The 20073-nt window shown below is 44.0% G+C and overlaps 1 protein-coding gene across 3 annotated transcripts in view; it reads right to left on the reverse strand.

Annotated features, from left to right (window-relative positions):
• Positions 1–4047: 4047 nt before the first annotated feature.
• CFI (complement factor I) overlaps positions 4048–20073 on the reverse strand; it is a 238082-nt gene continuing 222056 nt past the window's right edge. For all 3 annotated transcript variants that reach the window (XM_086962096.1, XM_086962095.1, XM_086962094.1), the window contains one exon: positions 4048–4358. In XM_086962096.1, coding sequence (XP_086818222.1) covers positions 4141–4358 — 218 coding nt within the window. In that variant the 3' untranslated portion in view covers positions 4048–4140. The remainder of the gene's footprint in view (positions 4359–20073) is intronic.

The following is a 20073-nucleotide window of genomic DNA, read 5'->3' on the forward strand; positions in this document are numbered from 1 at the left end:
CTGTAGCCCATCACTTTGGACGTTATCCGGTATGCCCATATCGTGCTTTTGAGTTATGTCTCCCAATTCTTGCCTGCATTGATTGTGGCGTGGACTGAGCCCATGATGACACAGTTGAAGCGTTCGGCTAGTCTATTGCCCGCTGGGTGATACACTGGGGTGTGTTGTGTTTTGATCCTGTTCCTCTGTGTGAAGCCCTTCCATTTGTCTGAGGTAAACCTGCGACTATTTTCACAGGTGAGGACCCTCAGAATGCCTTCCCGCAAAAATGTGTTGGTAAGAAAGGCGATGATTCTGTCCGTGTCTGCTTTCTCGCAGGTCTCCACTTCGGGCCATTTAGAGTACCTGTCTACAAGGACTATGGCATACTTGGGAACTCCCCAGGCATCAAGGATGGGGCCTAAGATGTCCACAGACAGCTCTTCCCAAGGATTGGCAGGAGTGGTGAATTCCTCCATCGGGGGTCGCTGCAGGGTAAGGGATTTGTTTGCGTTGGAGCAGTGTTGGCATGCCCTCACAGATTTTTCCACAGAGGAGTCGATGGCTCGCCACCAATATGACAACGTTAGCCTTCTTCTGGATTTTACGATTCCCAGATGGCCTTCATGGACTATAGTAAGAATGCGGTCTGATAGTGTTTCAGGCGTTACTACCTTGTCCCCTCAGAGTAGGAAGATGGTGTCATCACTGAGGGACAATTCGTCCCGTACCTCCCAATATTTCTTTGTGTCTCTTCTCCGGCCACCCTGACGTGACAAAGGTTTTGACTTTTGACAAAGTAGGATTGGAGTCGTAAGCCGATGTTCATTCTTGTGCACTGATGCTGCTCTCATGGTCCTTCGTGAAAGCGACTTGGTAGTCATCCTCCTCACTGGGCACTGGTGCAGCCTCCATGGTGGCTGAGCGACTGAGAAAGTCTGCTACTTTGTTCTTTTGACCTGGTAGGTATTCCACATCGTACACGAAGTCCAGGAGTTTGAGGGACATTTTAGCGATGCGCGGGGTGGCTGTGGAATGACCGCTGGATGTTAGGACCTTTAGCAGTGGTTTGTAGTCTGTGCGAAGGCTGAATCGGGAGCCAGATAGGTATTGTCGAAATTTGCTCATGGCCCAGGTGACTGCGAGCATCTCCTTTTCAATCATGCAGAATTTTTCTTCGTTGGGCGCAAGCGAGCGGGACGCGAAGCCGATCATGGTTTCTGTGCCGTCAGGCGATCGTTGCGTCAAGACGGCTCCCAACCCCTAGTCGCTTGCGTCCGTGGTCAGGATGCTGGGGGTTCGCCCGTTGAAGCCCTGGAGAGGTATTGCTTCACTGATGTCCTGTTTGATGGCTTTGAATTCTTGGTTGGAGTCTGGCGTCCAACAGAAGCTGGCTCTGTCTTTCAAGAGTTGTCGCAAGGAATAGGTTTTCGTGGCAAAGTTGCGGACAAATTTGCTGTAAAATTCTGCCAGTCCAAGGAATGATCTGACGTCCTCTTTGGTCCTGGTCTAGGGTGCTGCTCTGATCACCGCTACATTAGCACGTTTGGGAAATATTCCCTTTTCTCCTTTCTCGTGTCCTAGGTATGTTACTGGGCGCAGTCCAAATTTGCACTTGTCTAGTGCAGCTGTGAGTCCGTTGGCTGACAGGGTGCCTAACATGTCTCAGAGGATGGTATTGTGTTCCTCTCTAGTCTTCCCCATGATCAATATGTCGTCTTGAAAGTATAGTACGTTTTTGCTTGCCTGGAAGAGTTTATACATGAGTTTTTGGAACACCGATACCGCTGACGCCAGTCCAAAGGGCAGGCGATGGAATCTGTAGCAGCTAATGAAGGAGGTCAATTTCCGGCTTGATGGGTGGAGTAGGATCTGGTGGTATGCCGCTGTGAGATCGATGGTCGAGAACCATTTTATGTCCTTGGTCTGAGCAAGGAGGTCACTGATACGTGGTATTGGAAATTTGTCCACTAGGATATTTTTGTTTAATTCCCGAAGGTCAATGCATAGGCGCACCTACCCGTTGGGTTACGCGCCACGACCAGTGGCTCCAACCATTCTGCGCTCTCTATGAGCTCAATTACTCCACTCTCTTGGAGGCGTTGCAATTCTTGTTGTACCGCATCTCGACAGTTGAACATGATGTTGCGCACTTTGTGGCAGTCCGGCACTGCTCCTTCCTTCAGTACTATCTTGTGCATAAAGTGGAATAGTTGGCCTATGGTGCCTCCAAAGACGCTGGGAAAGTCCCTTCTTAAGGTGCCTCTTTAAGGTTGTGCGTGTCATCTGTCATGAGAACTTGGATGTCACCGCTGGGATTGAGTTGTATGCCTAGGGCGCCTTGGCCAGCCCACCCCAAGAGTGAGGGGCCCTTTTCTGCGACATATAGTTTGCCTGTGGCCCTCCTGCCTTTGAACTCAAATGAGAGGGGTCTGAGCCCTACTATGGGGATCTTCTCGCCAGTGTAGGTGACCGGGTGTATGTCTGTAGGGTGTAGTTGGCGCCCTATGGAGTTGGCAAAGTTCGATTCCCAGACCGCTTTTTGTATCATGGTAAATAGGGAACCTGAGTCCGCCACCATTGATACCTATACACCCCCAATGGTCACTATGCATGAGGGCTTCTTCCTGGCGTTGCCATCAATGCCCCAAACCTGGTCACCTGGTCATCAACACAAAGTATGCAGTCATCATCCCATCCTCGTCGTCAGTTTATGGTGTTGGCGCTCAGGATACAAATGCTCGGACACTAAGAATGGTTTGAAGCTATTTATTAATCAAGGGTAAATGAGCCTATACTCTCCAGTTTACAGGTTACACTGGCGCAACACAGCGCGCAATCCCGTCAGGCACCACGGGTCACGTGGGTGCCTGACGTAGGAGTACACAACTAGACTGAGACACCACAATATTCCACTCTGCACCCTCATCGGGTCCGGCACACTTGAGCTCCTGCTGCCAACCATGTAAACTGAAGGTCAAACAAAAACACACTATGACTGACAGAAAGTTTGTATGCATGCCCGTAAGCACACACTCACAAATGCACTGTAATTGAAAATGTGAGGTCTGCAAACAGCTAATCCCCATGCAGAAATAGCACGAGGGCACTGTTCATTTTAAAATGTTTGTTACTTCTAAATATTGTTCTTTATCCAAATTTGCTCTAAGAGAAAAAATGCAGCTGACCAATCTGTGATCATCACTAAATATATTTTTCTTTAGAAAGGCTGCTCAGGTGTACATGTGTAAGTTATATAACCAGTAATTTAATAAATAATGAAAATCCTATGTGGGTATATCTATAATTTACCTCTATACGTTTGGAAGCATGTAAATATTAATTTGAAATGCTCATGATACACACCATAACCAGGAGTTATTTCACCACCAGTAGCTGCTACATAGTGATGTGCTAGTCTGCTAAAACAAATAATGGTGTCACATTTTTGGATACCGTCCAGAAATGTGAGGTGGCTGACAACTAAGCCTGGGCAGAGTTTACGGAGTTCTGCTACGAGTAACTCCGCGAAATGAAAAAAAAACTCCACTGTGCTACGTGGAGCTCAGCAAGCAGCGGAGTGTGTTGGATAAATGCTGTTCACAGTGATTTTCAGTGCCAGGTGCTTGTCTGCACTGCGCAATCATCTCGAACAGCACCATGCACATGCAAGTGGGAGCTGCTTCCTTTCTGCCGCTCAAGTAGATTTTTACTCGAGCGGCAGCTTTCTGAACGCGAGCAGACAGTTTCTCAATGCCAGCGCTCGTGAGCATACGCGACCACTCGCAATGAGAAATCTGACCGCCTGAATTGAGAAATCTCACTGGGAGGTTGATTTTCCACACTAACGCAGAGTGCGGAAATCTCTGCAAACTCTGCGAACGGAGTTCACCGCCCAGACTTACTGACTACACTGAGACCTGTCTCATACTAATTCCTTTATTAGAAACAATTTATCCACTAATTTCAGCAGTTCATTACAAAACTATTTAATGACTACATATGTGTTTATATATAATTTGAAATACATTTGAGAAAGTGGATACGAAATGACTCACCAGGACACTGTTTGTGTTGTTGAGCTGAGAATATTTATACTGTATCCTCTACAAACATGACAGAGCAATATACGTATGTGTTATGTATGTACTACTGTTATCCTTAGACATTATATCTGGAAATGAATTGTCTTCCAACATGGCGGCTTATCCATTCAAAGTAATTGGCCACTTTAGTGTAAACACCGGGGTATCCAGCCACTCCACAGTTTTCACCCCAGCTGACAATCCCCCAGAGGTATGCCACATTGTGCTTATCAACACACACCAAAGGCCCGCCGGAGTCCCCTTTGCAAGAATCAATGGATCCGTCATAGGTACCTGAGAGGTTGAGGGAGGATGGAGAGAGGAAAAGAGAGAGGCAGTTACAACCTGCATTTACAGAGGTATTTAGAAGTAGAAACAGGTAGACAGTTCGTACCTACTGCAGGTGACAATGTATTGAACGCAATTTAAGATATCAAAGTTTACAGTGAACGAATACTGACCCAGGTGAAAGATAGTGAGATGAAGCACATTTATTTCACTTCCTTTGAAAATTCCAGAGACAATACACATTACAAAATTGTTGAATACTAGTGTCTTGCTATTGGATGGGGTCTAAAGAAGTTTCATCATATATGTATAGTACTTCATTTGTGGAGTAACCACACACAATGTGGGGATCAGTGGGGAAAGGAAACAACACGTTTTTTCTGCTGGGTAATCACCCTCTATTCGCACTGGGGAACAGCATAAAAAGGTAGACATTCAAGGCAAATAGACACTGGAGAGATGAACTGATTAAAATGTCCTTTAAAAGAAAAATATTAACACTGTACATTCTAGACCTTTGGAAATAACACTGTAATAATTTGCACTGTGTTTTGTGCCACGGTTTATTGTTATAAAACTTTTAGAAAACAATAAATGGATATGTGAAAAAGGCAGACCTTCAGGGCCTGATTCAAAAAGGTAAACTTACACTTTTGTGAATGTTTACAATTGTTTGCTATTCACAAAGGGATTACTAGTAGTATCTTTACAAATGTAGAGTTTCCAAACATAAAAAAGATAGGACAGTCAATTGTAAACATACAAAAAAGTGTAAGTTACTTTTGTGAATCAGACCCTCGGTTTAAATTGGAGAACGCAATAAAGAGTGAACCTTAAGGAAGAACCACTTTCTCTGTGTTGCCCATTCTGGACCAAATATGGTAAATGGTAAATGCAGACTTAACTTGCTTCTTTCAAGTGTAACTTATAAAATTCCATCTTGATTTACACCATTCATTCTTCTACTGTTTTTTAGGTCGAGCTTGGGCAGCTCATGTGCTGCTGTGAGGCATGCAGTATTGGAGTATGCACTTGAAGCCCTGCCCACTTTCTGCCCATATTTTTCTTTGGCTTGTGTCATTGTCCTTCATAAATGCTGGCTTCTGATTCGTAAATTGGCTTGTTAGTCCTTCCAATAGTCTTCATTTGTAACCTCCCATGAGGACTGGCCCTTTTACTTAGGTTGTTACATGGTATGTGTTATTTAGTCTGCAAGCATTATTTTCTTTAATGAGTTTCTGTTGCCGCAGGCATGACATGCGCTGCTCCAGCTGGTTTTGAAAGCAGCAGGCACGCTGTGCTTTAGTTTCAACAATGGTAGCCTGCTGACTGCTCAATATTATTCCTCCTCTCACAGCACTGCGGCAGCTTTCATATTTCCCACGCAGCTCTTCTTTCACTTACCACCGAGACCTCAATCATCACGGCCCGGTCGCCAGAGCGGTATTCACCCCTCAGAGCCAGATAAATTATCATCAGGTTATGTAAAATTAGCGCTGCATTCCCTTGAGGGCACAGAACAGCACCCAGCCAAGCCTGCTTTTTCACAACTCTCTTTCTGCTGCCTGTACTTGGAGGACCTCACAGGACGAAAGCTTAGTCTTCCTTGGGTTCCAGTATTCATAGAAGGGCGCGTGTCCGGCCCCAAGTAACGCCCACCTTTCCAGCTCAGCTTTTAAAGAAGCATTTGCAATGCAATAGGTCTTACATTTACGCAAGTTTAAGCTATTGGCATTATAAATGACAATGCCTTTTGTTTATGTTTTAAAAACCAAAACAAAAATAAAAGGCATTGTCATTTACAATTGCAATAGCTCAAACTATCATAAATGCGAGACCTATTGCATTGCAAATGCTTGTTTCTATATGAAAGTGGGTGCTGAAAGATACTTGTAATTTAGGAGGAGTGGATTTGTGCCAAAGTGTGCAACAGATGCTGGGTGAAGCTGGCAGTGGGGCTGTGACTCCTCTTCTCTGGTTGCTTGGGTCATAATTGGAAATATATGGATCTTTGTCACTTCTTTATGGCTAGTGAGTGGAACGGTGTGTTGATTATGAATATGTGTAACCATCATGTTGGACCGTTGTCTTTCCTTTGGTACAGAAGGGTTGACATCGCATACTCTCCACAACTTTCTAAATTCAGTTCCCACCCTAAGAGTTCCACATTAGATGGATCCTGAAGAAGAGTTCAGCTACTTCAGTCTATGTTATCAATAAGCCCATTGATGAACTACACTAACACAGCAGGTTCATTTTCTAGAAAGGGTAAATTGGTTAAGGCAGACTCCTAACTTTACTACTCCTAAACTGAGAAAAATCCTAACTTTAAGACTTTCGGTATTCACAGAAGGCATTTAGGAATCCTAAAGTTAGGACTCCTAACTTCTGTGAATACTGAAATGAGTAAGTGCCTTCTGTGAATACCAAAATGAGTAAGTGCCTTCTGTGAATACCAAAATGGTAGTAAGTTTAGGATTTTGTCTTAAGTTAGTTCTGTGAATCGGAACCCAAAAGTGGATGTTAAAGCAAAAAAAGACCCACTCTGGACAAGCTGTTTATGGCACATTTTGATCCTCTCCTTCTTCCACTCTGTAGTGTGAGTGTCTTTTGTCACTTCGACTCCGCTCCTAGCTGGTCATAGACGATGTTTGGGAAAAATGCAGAATCCACATAATGACTGCACATATGCTGTTAAAGCATTAACCCCTTTACCGCGGTGCAAACTCTGCCGCGGTGCGGGCGTTCCATTGAGTTAGTGCTCAAATTCAGTAAAATCAGTGGATGCGAAGACGAAAACACTTAGTGTCATTGATTATTTACAAATCGATGTTTTTGATTTAATATTCTGAAAGAATACACTACTTTTTTTGTATGAACATTGTTTCAATTTTTTTTACTAAGCTAAATAAACAATTGAGAAACATTTCTCACTAGGAACAGTGCACACTACAATCAGGGCAATCCCTGTGAGTTCTACTATGGCATGCACAGAGTGCCATTTTTCAAATACAAACATACCAATCGCTCCAGGCGATTATAGAATTAAGGAAAATAATCTCACAAGTGCACTGCATGCTAAAACATTTAAAGTGCGAAATGAATTACATTTCCAGATTTATTTAGATATGTGTAATGAAACATTGAAACAAGGGGAGGGGTGATTCAAGCAAATGATCCTCAAATTTAAGGAATTAGGTCTACATGCTATGTACCAACAGTCAGCAAAATTGAAAGTTCTTCTAAATGGGGCTGTTATAATATTTGCAGATACATTCACAAATGGTGTATGTCTCCAAGAACAATAGAATAAAATGATAAGTGACGCGATAGAATACTGTCATAAGTAATACAATGAAGAAAAGGCTGGAAGAGTGCACGGGTAGGCTGGCTGTTTCCCCAGTACACCAAAGATACCTGGTAGTGCACTGGGTGTAGGTAGGGGAGGCTTCCTCTTGGGTCTAGACAGAGGACAACTGAAGAGGAAAAAGGGTAGGATAAGGATAAAATGTGGGCCTGGGTTAAGTGGGAGGATAGGGCGGGATGGGGATGAGTGTATATAAAGTGAGTACTTGGGATGAAAATGTATGTTTAAGGGCAAAAAGTACAACACATTTTACTGGTCACAACTGGCCCATCGGGCTGTTTGCAACAGGTAAAATGCATTTCCCTATGTACCAAACCTATTTTGTGAGCAGGTAACCTATTACCGACTTGCAAAATAGGGTTTGCGAGTATCTACTAGAAATGAGCTGTTAACGAGCGACCCTTCCTAATAGCGAGTCTTACTGGAATGTATGAATGCTTTGTGACCGGGAATGCGGTCGCAAAATATTCAAAGATTACCACCAATTTCAAATTGGTGGTAAGCCATTCACAAACGGGAAGAGGTCCCCAAATTACCCCTTACCCTTTGTGAATAGGGGCGCCAATATTTTTTCAGAGCAGGCAGTGGTTCCACTACCCACTGTAAAAAAATGAAAAGAAAACTTTTAATTTTTTATTCTGAAATGCAATCCGTTTTCCTTTAAGGAAAAAGGGATGCATTTAAAAAAAATAACCAGTCACAGACATGGGGGTCTGCTGACCTCAGCAGTCCACCATCCCTGTGAGTGCTAATTGCGACCTGCCTCATGAATATTATTTAGGCAGGTCATTTGCGACCCATTTGGGAAACGCGAAATGAGTCCAAGACACATTAGTACATTTGATTTTGTGAGTCTCTATTTGCACGTCTCAAACAATCACAATTAGAAACTCGCAAAATCAATTGGTCGTACATCTGGCCCTAGGTAAAATAAATAAAATTGGAAAAAGGGCCAAATCACTATTTAGGAATTTACCGCATCTTCGATGACTGAGTTCATAATAATTTCCATAAATTTAAATGGCCTTAATAATGCAAAGAGACAGAAAACGATATAAACCTACCTTAAATGTCAAACAAGAAACCTGTTAAAAATCTTTTAGAAAAGAATCAGACATTGTCACCTTTTAGACACACTCATATTATCCCACCTACTGTTGTAACACTATCTGATGACCTAGAGTTGACAGGTAAACTCAACCTACCTAGAGGTAGGGAAGGAAAGGTTTCCTTTTCTTTAAAACTGCAAGTTGATGGTAATTTGCAAAAACTTTTAAAAATGCACAAACGTGCATTTTTCAAAGTGTCATGTGGTTCCTTACTTTGATGCATGTGACCCTATATCCCTGTTTACAGATACCTAAAGTAGATATGCAGAGTCAGTATAAAGCAAAATTCATATGGAATAATCCTCAAGAGGGATAAAACACTGAGAAAGATTAGGCTTCAGAAAAGTATGGTATTGGTTTATTATTGGACGAGCTATAACTTGGGAATATGTAAATGAAAGAGTATATTTAAATAGGGGTGACTAAATTTGCTTACTGTCAAATAAGTAGTATATTGTCTAAATTACCACTACAAAAAATAGAAAAATCTAGAGATATAGGACCTCATTTTGATGTCGGTGGAACGAGATCGTCAATGGTGGCCACACCAACATCCAAGCAATCGGTCCAACCGCCGCATTATGATGCAGATGGTTGAACCGCAGCCGTCTGGAAGACAGACTGCTGCCTCTGACAGGCTCAAGGAGCCTGTTGGGGTGGCACTCAGACACTAATCCCGACATTGGAGGTGGTGTCTGTGCAGGCACTGCTGTAGGGGTTAGGATGTCCATTTCCCACAGCCTTTTCATGGAGAACTTACTGCCATGAAAAGGCTGTCGGAAAGAGACGTCAGGGGCCCTATGCAAGGTCCCCATGCCCCGTGGCCAAGGGGGTACATGTGGTGCCCCCACAAACATCCATGCACTGTGTGCGGGCACCTCACAGTGCAAGAATATTTGAAACATGCCTTTTTCTACTGCAGCTTCTGCTGTGGCCCTTTTATGCTACTTACCCAGTAAGCATCTGTTCTTGGCATGTTGAGTTGTAGATTCACATGCTTTGCATACTCCTGCCATCTAGTGTTGGGTCCAAATGTTTACAAGTTGTTTTTCTTTGAAGAAGTCTTTCCTAGTCACGAGATAAGGTGACTCCTCCTTTCGGTGATAGTGCTCATGGGCATAAACTCCATGGTTAGATTGTTTTCCTGCGACAGGGTGAGAATGGAGTAAGTAAGGGTAGTACAGAGATGTCCATGCGTATGTAATGTAAATATGGAAAGCTACACAAATTACAGGTGTCCAGGGATGTGGGAGGGTGCATGTGAATCTACATCTCTACATGCCAAGAACAGATGCTTACTGGGTAAGAAGCATAATCCGTTTGAGGCATGTGTGCTGTAGATACACATGCTTTGCATAGACTATATAGCAGTATTCTCCCAAAGCGATGGCTAACCAGTAAATGTTGCAGCTGTTTCAAAAAGTGTCTTTAGCACTGCTTTCCCTACATTGGCTTGTTGACGTAGTAACACATCCACACAGTAGTGTTTGGTAAATGTGTGTGTGTGTGTATCATTTGCTGCCTTACAAATATCAGTTATAATGATGTTACCTAAAAAGGGCATTGAAGCACCTATTTTATGAGTAGAATGTGCTCTAGGAGGTATAGATAAAGTTCTTTTAACTTTAGCATAGAAGGTTTTAATGCATTTAACAATCCATCTTGCAATACCAGATTTAGAGATTGGATTGCCTTTGTGAGGTGCAGCAAATGCAACAATTAGTTGTTTCGTTTTATGAAAAAACGTTGTTCTTTCAATATAATACAATAACGCTCTTCTGACATTTCTGCTACGGAATCAGGTTGAAGAAAGAACACATGACAACCCAACTGATTGCTTGATATGAAAAGCAGAAACCACTTTGTGACGGAATTTTGGGTTGGTGCAAAGAACTACTCTGTCTATATGAAGCTGAAAGAAGGGTTCTTGTAGGTCACCAACTCTCCTCAATGAAGTGATCGCAATGAGGCAGGCAACTTTCCATGAAAGAAATTGTAATGTACAGTTGTGTAGTGGCTCAAAAGTTGGACCCATGAGGCATGTAAGCACAATGTTCAGATTCAAAACTAGTGCAGGAGGTACCCTGGGTGGTACTACTCTTTTAAGGCCCTCCACAAAGGCTTTAATTATTGGAACTTTAAACAAAGATTGATGTTGCCTGTTTTGCAAAGATGCGGCTACTGCCACAAGATGCAAAGGAAGTGTAGGCTAGACCAGCACTTTGTATATGCAGAAGGTAACAAAGATATTTTGAATAGAGGCATCTAGTAGATCAATATTGTTATTGGTACAATATATAACAAATATTTTCCACTTTGCTGCATAACATGCTCTAGTAGTAGGCTTTCTTGCTTCTTTAAGAATAGTCATGCACTCTGGTGGCAAGTTGAGATAGCCAAACTCTATGACTTCAGGAGCCAAATTCCTAGATCGAGCTCCTTGGGGTTGGGTGTCTGACTTCTCCATGGTTCTACGTGAGAAGGCTGGAAAAGAGATGCAGCTTTTGATGTGGAATACTGATAGTTCCAAGAGTGAATCACGGTTGATGGGCCCAAGTGGGAGCCACTAAAATTAATGAGAGGGATGTTTGCCTGAGCCTCCGACCCAGAAATGGAAGCAGAGGGAAAGACGGTAAAGCATAGGCAAATATCCCTGACCAATTCATCCATAGGGGATTGTCTTTGGATAGAGGGTCTGGGAAACTGGAGGCAAACTCTGGGCATTTTGAGTTGTCCTCTGTGGCAAACAGATCTATTTGTTGGAATCCACATTCTTGAAAATGTGGAAGGAGAACTTGAGGATGAAGTTCCTAAGTATGGGCTAATTTTGCGGATCTGCGGTCCGCGAATTCGCTCGAAATCGCAAAAAAATCCCTGAGTTCATGGAAAAATCCACTAACTCGCGGATTTTTAGAAATATATTACTGGAGTACTTTCTACTGGCTAATCAGTAAGTGCTACCTTGTTGGGTAAATGTATAGTGCTTTAACTACACTACAGCTGCGTAAAGTGCCAGAAGAGTTGTCTCCAGTGACCATGTGTGTGTTACTATGCCATCGAGCCGAAGGGCGCAGGGGTCCCTTGAGTGAGTTGTCCATCATAGTGGGTAAATGGCGGGAAAGACGGTGCACACTGCTAGTGTGTGGGCGGGACCAAACGGCCAGGCCTTCTATGCGAGTTCACATGCCTCTTGTGTGTATAAAAGGTCAGAGACCGATCAGAGCAGCAGATGAGGAGAAAGAAGCTCCTGGTTACAGGAACTGCACGGGGATTGTACTTGTGAAAGTCAAGGATGCAAAGGCCTCTATCCAGCATCACAGCTAATTTTTGACTGTAGATATGGAAAGAAAGCACACCTGCCCAGCCTCGACAAAGCTCACACAATTGTTTTTGAACTGATGAATGCATTACTGAATTTGAGCTTCAACTAGGGCACCTGCTTTATTTATATCTGTAAGTGCTTCCTGTTGAAGTTTAATTTTTGTAACAGGAGCATCATGCCAGAATGAACCCTGCCCTTCATATTTCTCCAAGAAGATGCCACCATTTTGTGCGATACCTCTACTCAACTGGAGTACTTTCTACTGGCTAATCAGTAAGTGCTACCTCGTAAATCTATAGTGCTTTTTCTACACTACAGCTGCGTAAAGTGCCAGAAGAGTTGTCTCCAGTGACCATGTGTGCGTTACTATGCCATCGTGCCGAAGGGCGCAGGGGTCCCTTGAGTGAGCTGTCCATCATAGTGGGTAAATGACGGGAAGATGGTGCACACCACGAGTGTGTGGACGGGGCCAAGCGGACAGGCCTTCTATGCGAGTTCACATGCCTCTTGTGTGTATAAAAGGTCAGAGACCGATCAGAGCAGCAGATGAGGAGAAAGAAGCTCCTGGTCACAGGAACTGCATAGGGATTGCGCTCGTGAAAGTCAATGATGCCTCTATCCAGCATCACAGCTAATTTTCGACGGTAGATATAGGGAGAAAGCGCACCTGCCCAGCCTCGACAAAGCTCACGATTGTTGTTGGGCTGATGAATGCGTTACTGAATTTGAGCGTCAACTCGGGCATGACTTAGTTGTAACTATTCTCTGACCCTGCCTCGGGCACCCAGCCGTTTAGGGTCAGGACAGGGTCAGAGAATAGTTGCAAGTAAGAAACTTCAACTCTGGCAGCTTGCCGGCACCATTTGTAACTATTCTCTGACCCTGCCTCGGGCACCCTGCTGTTTAGGGTCAGAACAGGGTCAGAGAATAGTTGCAACAAGTAAGCAACTTCAACTCTGGCAGCTTGCGGGCGCCATTTCCTGCCTTAACTCTGTAAGTGCTTCCAGTGGAGGTTTAATTTTGGTGACAGGAGCATCCTGCCAGAATGTAAATCCGCCCGCGAGCGGATTTGCAGCTTTTTCGGCAATTTCGCAAGATTTGCGGATTGCAAAATTGCCGAAAATCCGCAAATTTTGCGCCCATACTTAGAAGTTCCCACTCAAGTATTTGTTGACGCCTTCTGCTGAGGAGGTCGGCAAGCTGATAGTTCGCTCCACGGAGGTGCTCTGCCAGAAGATGAACTCTGTGATGAATTTCCCATTGCTAAATTGTCTGAGAGAGGCAAGACAGTTGCAGAGAATGTGTCCCCCCTGCTTTTGTACATAGTACATAGCTGTCATATTGTCTGTGTGGACTAGGATAACTTTCCCTATGATGTGAGACTGAAAAGCTTTCCGTGCTAGATACACAGCTAGAAGCTCTAGATAGTTGATGTGAAGAGTTCTGTACTTGTTGTCCCATAGACCTTGAATTGTCAGATTGTGAAGATAGGCACCCTAACCTGTGAGAGATGTGTCTGCTGTTAACACGATCTGTGGAACAGGCTCGATGAATGGCCGCCAACCTGATACGTTTTGTGTGTTCCACCACTGCAGAGAGAGATGGGGCAGCTGTCTACCAACACTAGATCTGTTAATTGACCCTGAGACTGATTCCACTGACGCACTAAACACTCTTTTAGAGGACGTATGTGTAACCTTGCATGAGGCACTATTGCAATGCATGATGCCATCATTCCTTACAGTTGCATGAAAGTCCTGACTTCTAAGTTTTGATTGTTCTGAAACCGTAGAAGCAGAATTTGAATATTTCGAATTCTGGCTGCATTGGGAGAGGCTAGAGCTGTGCAGGTATTTAGAGTGCTCCCAGAAAGGACTGCATTTGTGAAGGCTGAAGATAAGAGTTCTGTGCATTGACTGTGAAACCCAATTGGTAGAGTAGGTCTAATGTAATCTGAGTGTATTGTAGACACTTTTGGTGTGTTGGCTTTGATGAGGCAGTCATCTTGGTATGAGAAGACATGAATCTGTTGTCTTCTGAGATGTGCTGCCACTACTGCTAGACATTTTGTGAATACAGTGTGGGAGCAGTGGTTACTTCGACCGGGGAGTACCTGGAAGTGATAGTGTTTTCCTGCTATCACAAATCTGAGATATTTGCAATGTGCTGGGTGAACGGGAATGTGAAGATATGCGTCTTTTTAGTCCAGTGTGGACATAAGATTGCAATGCCGTAGCAGTGGAAGCACTTGCTAACGCATGACCATGTGGAAGTGTTCTGACAGTATGTACAGATTTAACGTCCTTAGATCAAATATCGGTCTTACGGAATCGTTTTCTGGGGGGATTAGAAAATACAGAGAGTACACCCCAGCACCTTCTTACTGTAACAGAACTGGTTCTATGGCTGCTTTTGTCAAAGGATGCTTGTACGTCTTGTTTGAGGAAGCTGCAGGTGCTGACGAGTGTTTGTGAGTGCGATGTGGAATATTGTGAGAATTGCTGTTGAGCTCTAGGCAATAACCATGTTGGATAATGTTTAGTACTCATTTGTCCAATGTAATGGATTGCCAAATTGGGAGAAATTGTCAAAGTCCTCCCCTGACAAGGGAAGTGCAGGCAAGTCACTGTTTATTGTGGAAGGGGGAGGCCGTGTTAGCCTGCTTTTACCCCTACCTTTAAAATATTTTCCTCTGTACCCTCCTCTGTAGAAGCCTCTAGAGGGAGAGCGTCGCGTTGTTGATTTATATGAGGAAGTGTTAGGGTCTGAGGATGTAGTTTTGGACCCTGCCCTATAAAATGAACGGTGAAAGGAGCCTCTGTTTGATGGAAACTGCTCCCATGAATTTCGCCATGTCACTGTCTTTTTTTATATTTTCTAAAGCCTCATCCACTTGAAGACCAAAAAGATGTTCCTTGTCAAAGGGGGTATTTAAGATAGACTGCTGGACTTTTGGTTTAAAACCTGAAATCCTAAGCCAGTAATGTTGACGTAAGAGAATGCAGGTGTTAACTTCTCTCGCTGCAGTGTCAGCAGCATCTAGAGCACATCCAATAGAAACATTTGATATAAGTTTCCCTTCTTGGGTGTTAGGTCTTGTGCCTTTTTCTTGTGCTCTTCTGAGAGGTATTGAAATAAGCCTTCCATCTCGTCCCAGTGTGTCCTGTCATACTTAGCTAGTAGGCCCTGCGTATGGCAATGCACCAGTGATTAGTGGCTTGAGCAGCCACTCTTTTACCAGATGCATTAAATAATTTAGACTCTATCTGGGGGAGGTGCATCCCCAGAGGTCTGTGAGTTTGCTCTCTTACGAGTGTTAGAAACTACCAGTGAGTCTAAAGGGAGCTGTCCTTTAATAAAAACAGGATCAGAGGGTGATGTTTTGTTTTTCTTATCGACCCTGGGTGTTAAAATACGGGCACAAACAGGGTCCTTAAAAATCTCATCTGCATGTCTCATCATGCCTTTTAACATACAGAGAGTCTGAATAGTTCCATTTGAAAACCCTAGTGTTTCAAATGAAAGACATCACCCAAAGCCTCTTTGAGCAGTGTAACTCCATGATAAGCTGCTGCCCTGTAAATCAGCTCTAGTTAAGAGAAATTATCATCTAGAGGTGATGGTTTTGCCAGGTATAGATCTGGATCATTATCCAAGGGTGGATAAATAATATAATCATCCCATGGATCTGTGTGCAAAGGAACATTTTCACCATCATCATCTCCTAAATCAGGCTGTGTATGAGGAGATCCCTGTGGTGTTATGTGTAGTGGAGGTGAACCTGGCAGTTGTGGTAAAGGTGAAGATAGTGGAGGTGGAGGAGATGGCAATTTAGGATGTTTAGGACTTGTAGCATAGTCCTTTTTCTTTTTAAGAGGAATCCAGTGTCCTCCGATCTGACTTTCCTTTTGAAAGTTTTAGCTAAAATGTGTCCAATATCTGGATTAATGTATAGCTTTCTCTGTTTGGGATCAAATCTGTCCTTTATAACCGCTAAGATCGGTTCCGGGGGATCTGGATGATTTTCTTTCGATTTTGGCGGGGAAGAGTTTGATGCCGAACCGGACTTGTCCTTTTTGTCCTTCGAAGCAGAAGGTTTCGACTCTGAACCGGACTTTTGTTTCAAAGCAGAAGATTTCGGCTCCACGTCAGATATGTCGTTCGGAGAGGAAAGTTTTGGATCCAAAGACGATCCTTCTGTTTGGACCACCAATGTGAGTACAGCGGTCCTAGGGCTGCCGTACTCGTAATAAGGCCCTCAATACTTTGGAAGGAGCTATCTATGGGAGAATACAACAATACGCTCTGTGGTTAGTCTATTATTCTCTGTTTTTTCTGCATAAGTGCAATCCAAATTTATCGGATGGATGCCCAAGGTGTCAAAAAACATGAAACTGGGCACATATGATATGATCTTGTGCTCTTTTAGAAGATTTTTACAATACAATTCAGATGTTTATAATGATTTGTTTAGAAATTCAGGTTAAATCAGATAAACATTCGATATTGCTAGGCTGCCTGTAGTCGCCTGGACATTATATCTAAGCAGAAAAACTTTGGCATGTTTTTGCAATATTGATACCAAGATAAGTATTAACAAACTATTGGCAATCTAAAGATCTTCTGTTTTTTTACTTATGGATTAACAAACTCAACAAAATTTATAGCAGGAAAAAAATATATGCAAAGTGAGTTGGTGCTTTCCAGTAGTTTAAAAAGAATTGTTAAGAGTATGAGAACTAATTCTTGTTACATTTAGACTTTTTCTGCTTTTGAATGTTTAAAATGTGGAGAATCTGGAAATATTTGCAAATAATGGCTCATATAATTATATTTACCAGAAACAAAATTGTTATTTACCTTTAGGAGCAGTTTTGCAGTGTGTTGAATTTTCTTGATTGACATGCTGTGTATTATACCACCATCTAGTCTTTGGGTCCTGAATCGCCTCTCTTTTTGTTTTGCATGGGCATCATCAAACATCGTCGCTTATGCACGTCCTTGTGGGACATCATTCAAGCGTCCTCAAAACCCTTCAACATTGTCACTATCTTTAGATACATTTTTCTTCTTTTTTCTCCTTTTTTGCGGCTTGAGGTGTTAGTTTTATTTATCCCCAATGATTTTTCCCTCAGCGTTATCTGTTAAATACACCTCTATTGGTTGATGTGGGTGGGTCACATGTGAATTCTTAAAATTCTTCAAGCTGCAAAACTAGTCCTATAGGTAAGTACGCATTTAATCCTTTCTTGATTCACCTGCTGTGCATTGATTATATAGCAGTATTTTGACTTGTAGGTAGGCTGGGTCCTTAAGAGTGTGTGTTTACATACAAATGTGTTATCTCTCTTTATCCCACTTCTGCTTTCTTGTGAACTTTGATATCCATACTGTCATGCATTGTGGAAGTGTTTCATGACGATTATGTGACTGCTGCACATATATCACCCAGCACCACGCTTCCCAGAAAGGTGACTGTTGCTCCCTTCTTCTTTGTTGAGTGTGCCTATGGTCTTTCTTTTTGTGTTGCTCCTGCTGCCTTGTGACAATATTGTATTGCAGTAAACCTCTGACCCAGTCCTGAGGCGGAAGCCGGGAGCTGGAGGTACTCTTTTGTTTTAAAACTGCCCATTTTCCTTCATTTGTTGCTTTGTGTGGTGTCACTAAATCCTATGTGTTTTTAAAATAACAAGGCACTAATTAGCGCTCACACTCACCGTGCGCACAGCTGATTTCTAGCTGGTCGCGCCCCTCTCTGCTCTCTGCCAGCAGCCGCCATCGCCAGCGGCGTGTGCGCTGACTCCGCCCCCTTTTTAGGCCACGCCCCCTTTTTAGGCCACGCCCCCTGATCGGCGTACTTAACCCGCTGACTACAAGCGACAGCCAGTAAACCTCTGACCCAGTCCTGAGGCGGAAGCCGGGAGCTGGAGGTACTCTTTTGTTTTAAAACTGCCCATTTTCCTTCATTTGTTGCTTTGTGTGGTGTCACTAAATCCTATGTGTTTTTAAAATAACAAGGCACTAATTAGCGCTCACACTCACCGTGCGCACAGCTGATTTCTAGCTGGTCGCGCCCCTCTCTGCTCTCTGCCAGCAGCCGCCATCGCCAGCGGCGTGCGCGCTGACTCCGCCCCCTTTTTAGGCCACGCCCCCTTTTTAGGCCACGCCCCCTGATCGGCGTACTTAACCCGCTGACTACAAGCGACAGCCAGTAAACCTCTGACCCAGTCCTGAGGCGGAAGCCGGGAGCTGGAGGTACTCTTTTGTTTTAAAACTGCCCATTTTCCTTCATTTGTTGCTTTGTGTGGTGTCACTAAATCCTATGTGTTTTTAAAATAACAAGGCACTAATTAGCGCTCACACTCACCGTGCGCACAGCTGATTTCTAGCTGGTCGCGCCCCTCTCTGCTCTCTGCCAGCAGCCGCCATCGCCAGCGGCGTGCGCGCTGACTCTGCCCCCTTTTTAGGCCACGCCCCATTCCTTTCTCTACAAATGTGCATGCATAGGACGCGCAGCGGACGAGCGCAGCGGGAGCGCCGTTTGCGCGCCGAAGGCGCACCTAAGGCAAGCCCGTCTGCGCCCGTCCGCGCCAAGACCGCGCCAGGCGCAGGAACCCCTGCCCAAATTACTCCAACCATCAGGTACGCTCCCAACGTCCTCCTCAAACTCCAAGGTAGATCTGACTGCCCCTGCAAGCTTGATCTTGCTAATGTATTCGGCTCCACCAGCTGTAACAATTGTCGCTGGACTCTCAACTTCGCCTCCAAACAGCCAACCTCCCCCAACAGTCCGCACTTTACAGGCGGTTTGGTAAATGCTAGGTCATTGTGTAAACATAGTCAGGATATCCACGACCTTATCATTGACCATGACCTAGATTGTCTCTTTATCACCGAGACCTGGCTTACTGAAGACAGTAACCCAGACATAGCCATCGCCCTCCCCCCTGGCTACTCCTTTCACAGACAAGACAGACAGAAAGGTAGAGGAGGTGGTGTTGCATTCATCCTGAGGAACTCCTTCAGCTGCCACACCTTCTGCCTCGACCCTCTCACGGATACAGAGGGGCTAGGTTTCTCCATTAAACTTAGTCAAACCCTTTCCTTCTCCGGGGGTTTGATCTACCGCCCACCCGGCAATGCCGCGAAGTTCCTTGACTCCCTTCACGAAGCCCTCGGACACTTCTTACTCCGCTACCCCCATTTCACCCTCTTAGGCGACTTTAATCTACATCTCGAAAAATCTTTCGACCCCCTTACTAGAAATTTTCTGCAGACACTAGACATCTTTAAGCTGCAACAAACTGTTAAATTGCCTACTCATTCCCTTGGTCACACTTTGGATGGTGTCTGTTCCAATTTCCCGTCCATCACCACCTTGTCCCCCACCCCCCAAATATGGACTGACCACTGTTTGATCCCCTTTCACATTTCATGCGATCCTCTGCCTACCTGCATAAAACGCACTCGCCAACCCATTCACTCTATTAATTGGAAAACTGTTGAGAAAAGTTTCAGTTCCTATCCCTTCTCTCCTACCACTACCCCCTCCTCCTCTGGTAACATCGATACTGATGCAGTATGTCTCAACAACTGGCTCTCTCACGAAATCTCAAAACGATGCCCTCCGAATAACAAAGGCAATACCCTAAAGAAATCGAAAATTAAAGCCCCCTGGTACACGCCTGATCTAACAGCCGCTCACCTACTCTGCAGGAAAGCTGAACGCAAATGGCGTAGATCTTACGACAGTGTCGATCGTAACTACTACATCCTACAGAGGAAAAATTATCTTTCAACAATCAAATCAGCAAAAAGAACATACTATGTAAACGCCATTAAAGAGGCCAGTCAAAAACAAAAAACCCTCTTTTCCATAGTAAAATCTTTCACCAAACCTAAAGCTCTTCAACCAGAAATCCC

Source organism: Lissotriton vulgaris, chromosome 3_1 (genome assembly GCF_964263255.1).
Source record: "Lissotriton vulgaris chromosome 3_1, aLisVul1.2, whole genome shotgun sequence".
NCBI classification, from domain to species: Eukaryota; Metazoa; Chordata; class Amphibia; order Caudata; family Salamandridae; genus Lissotriton; species Lissotriton vulgaris.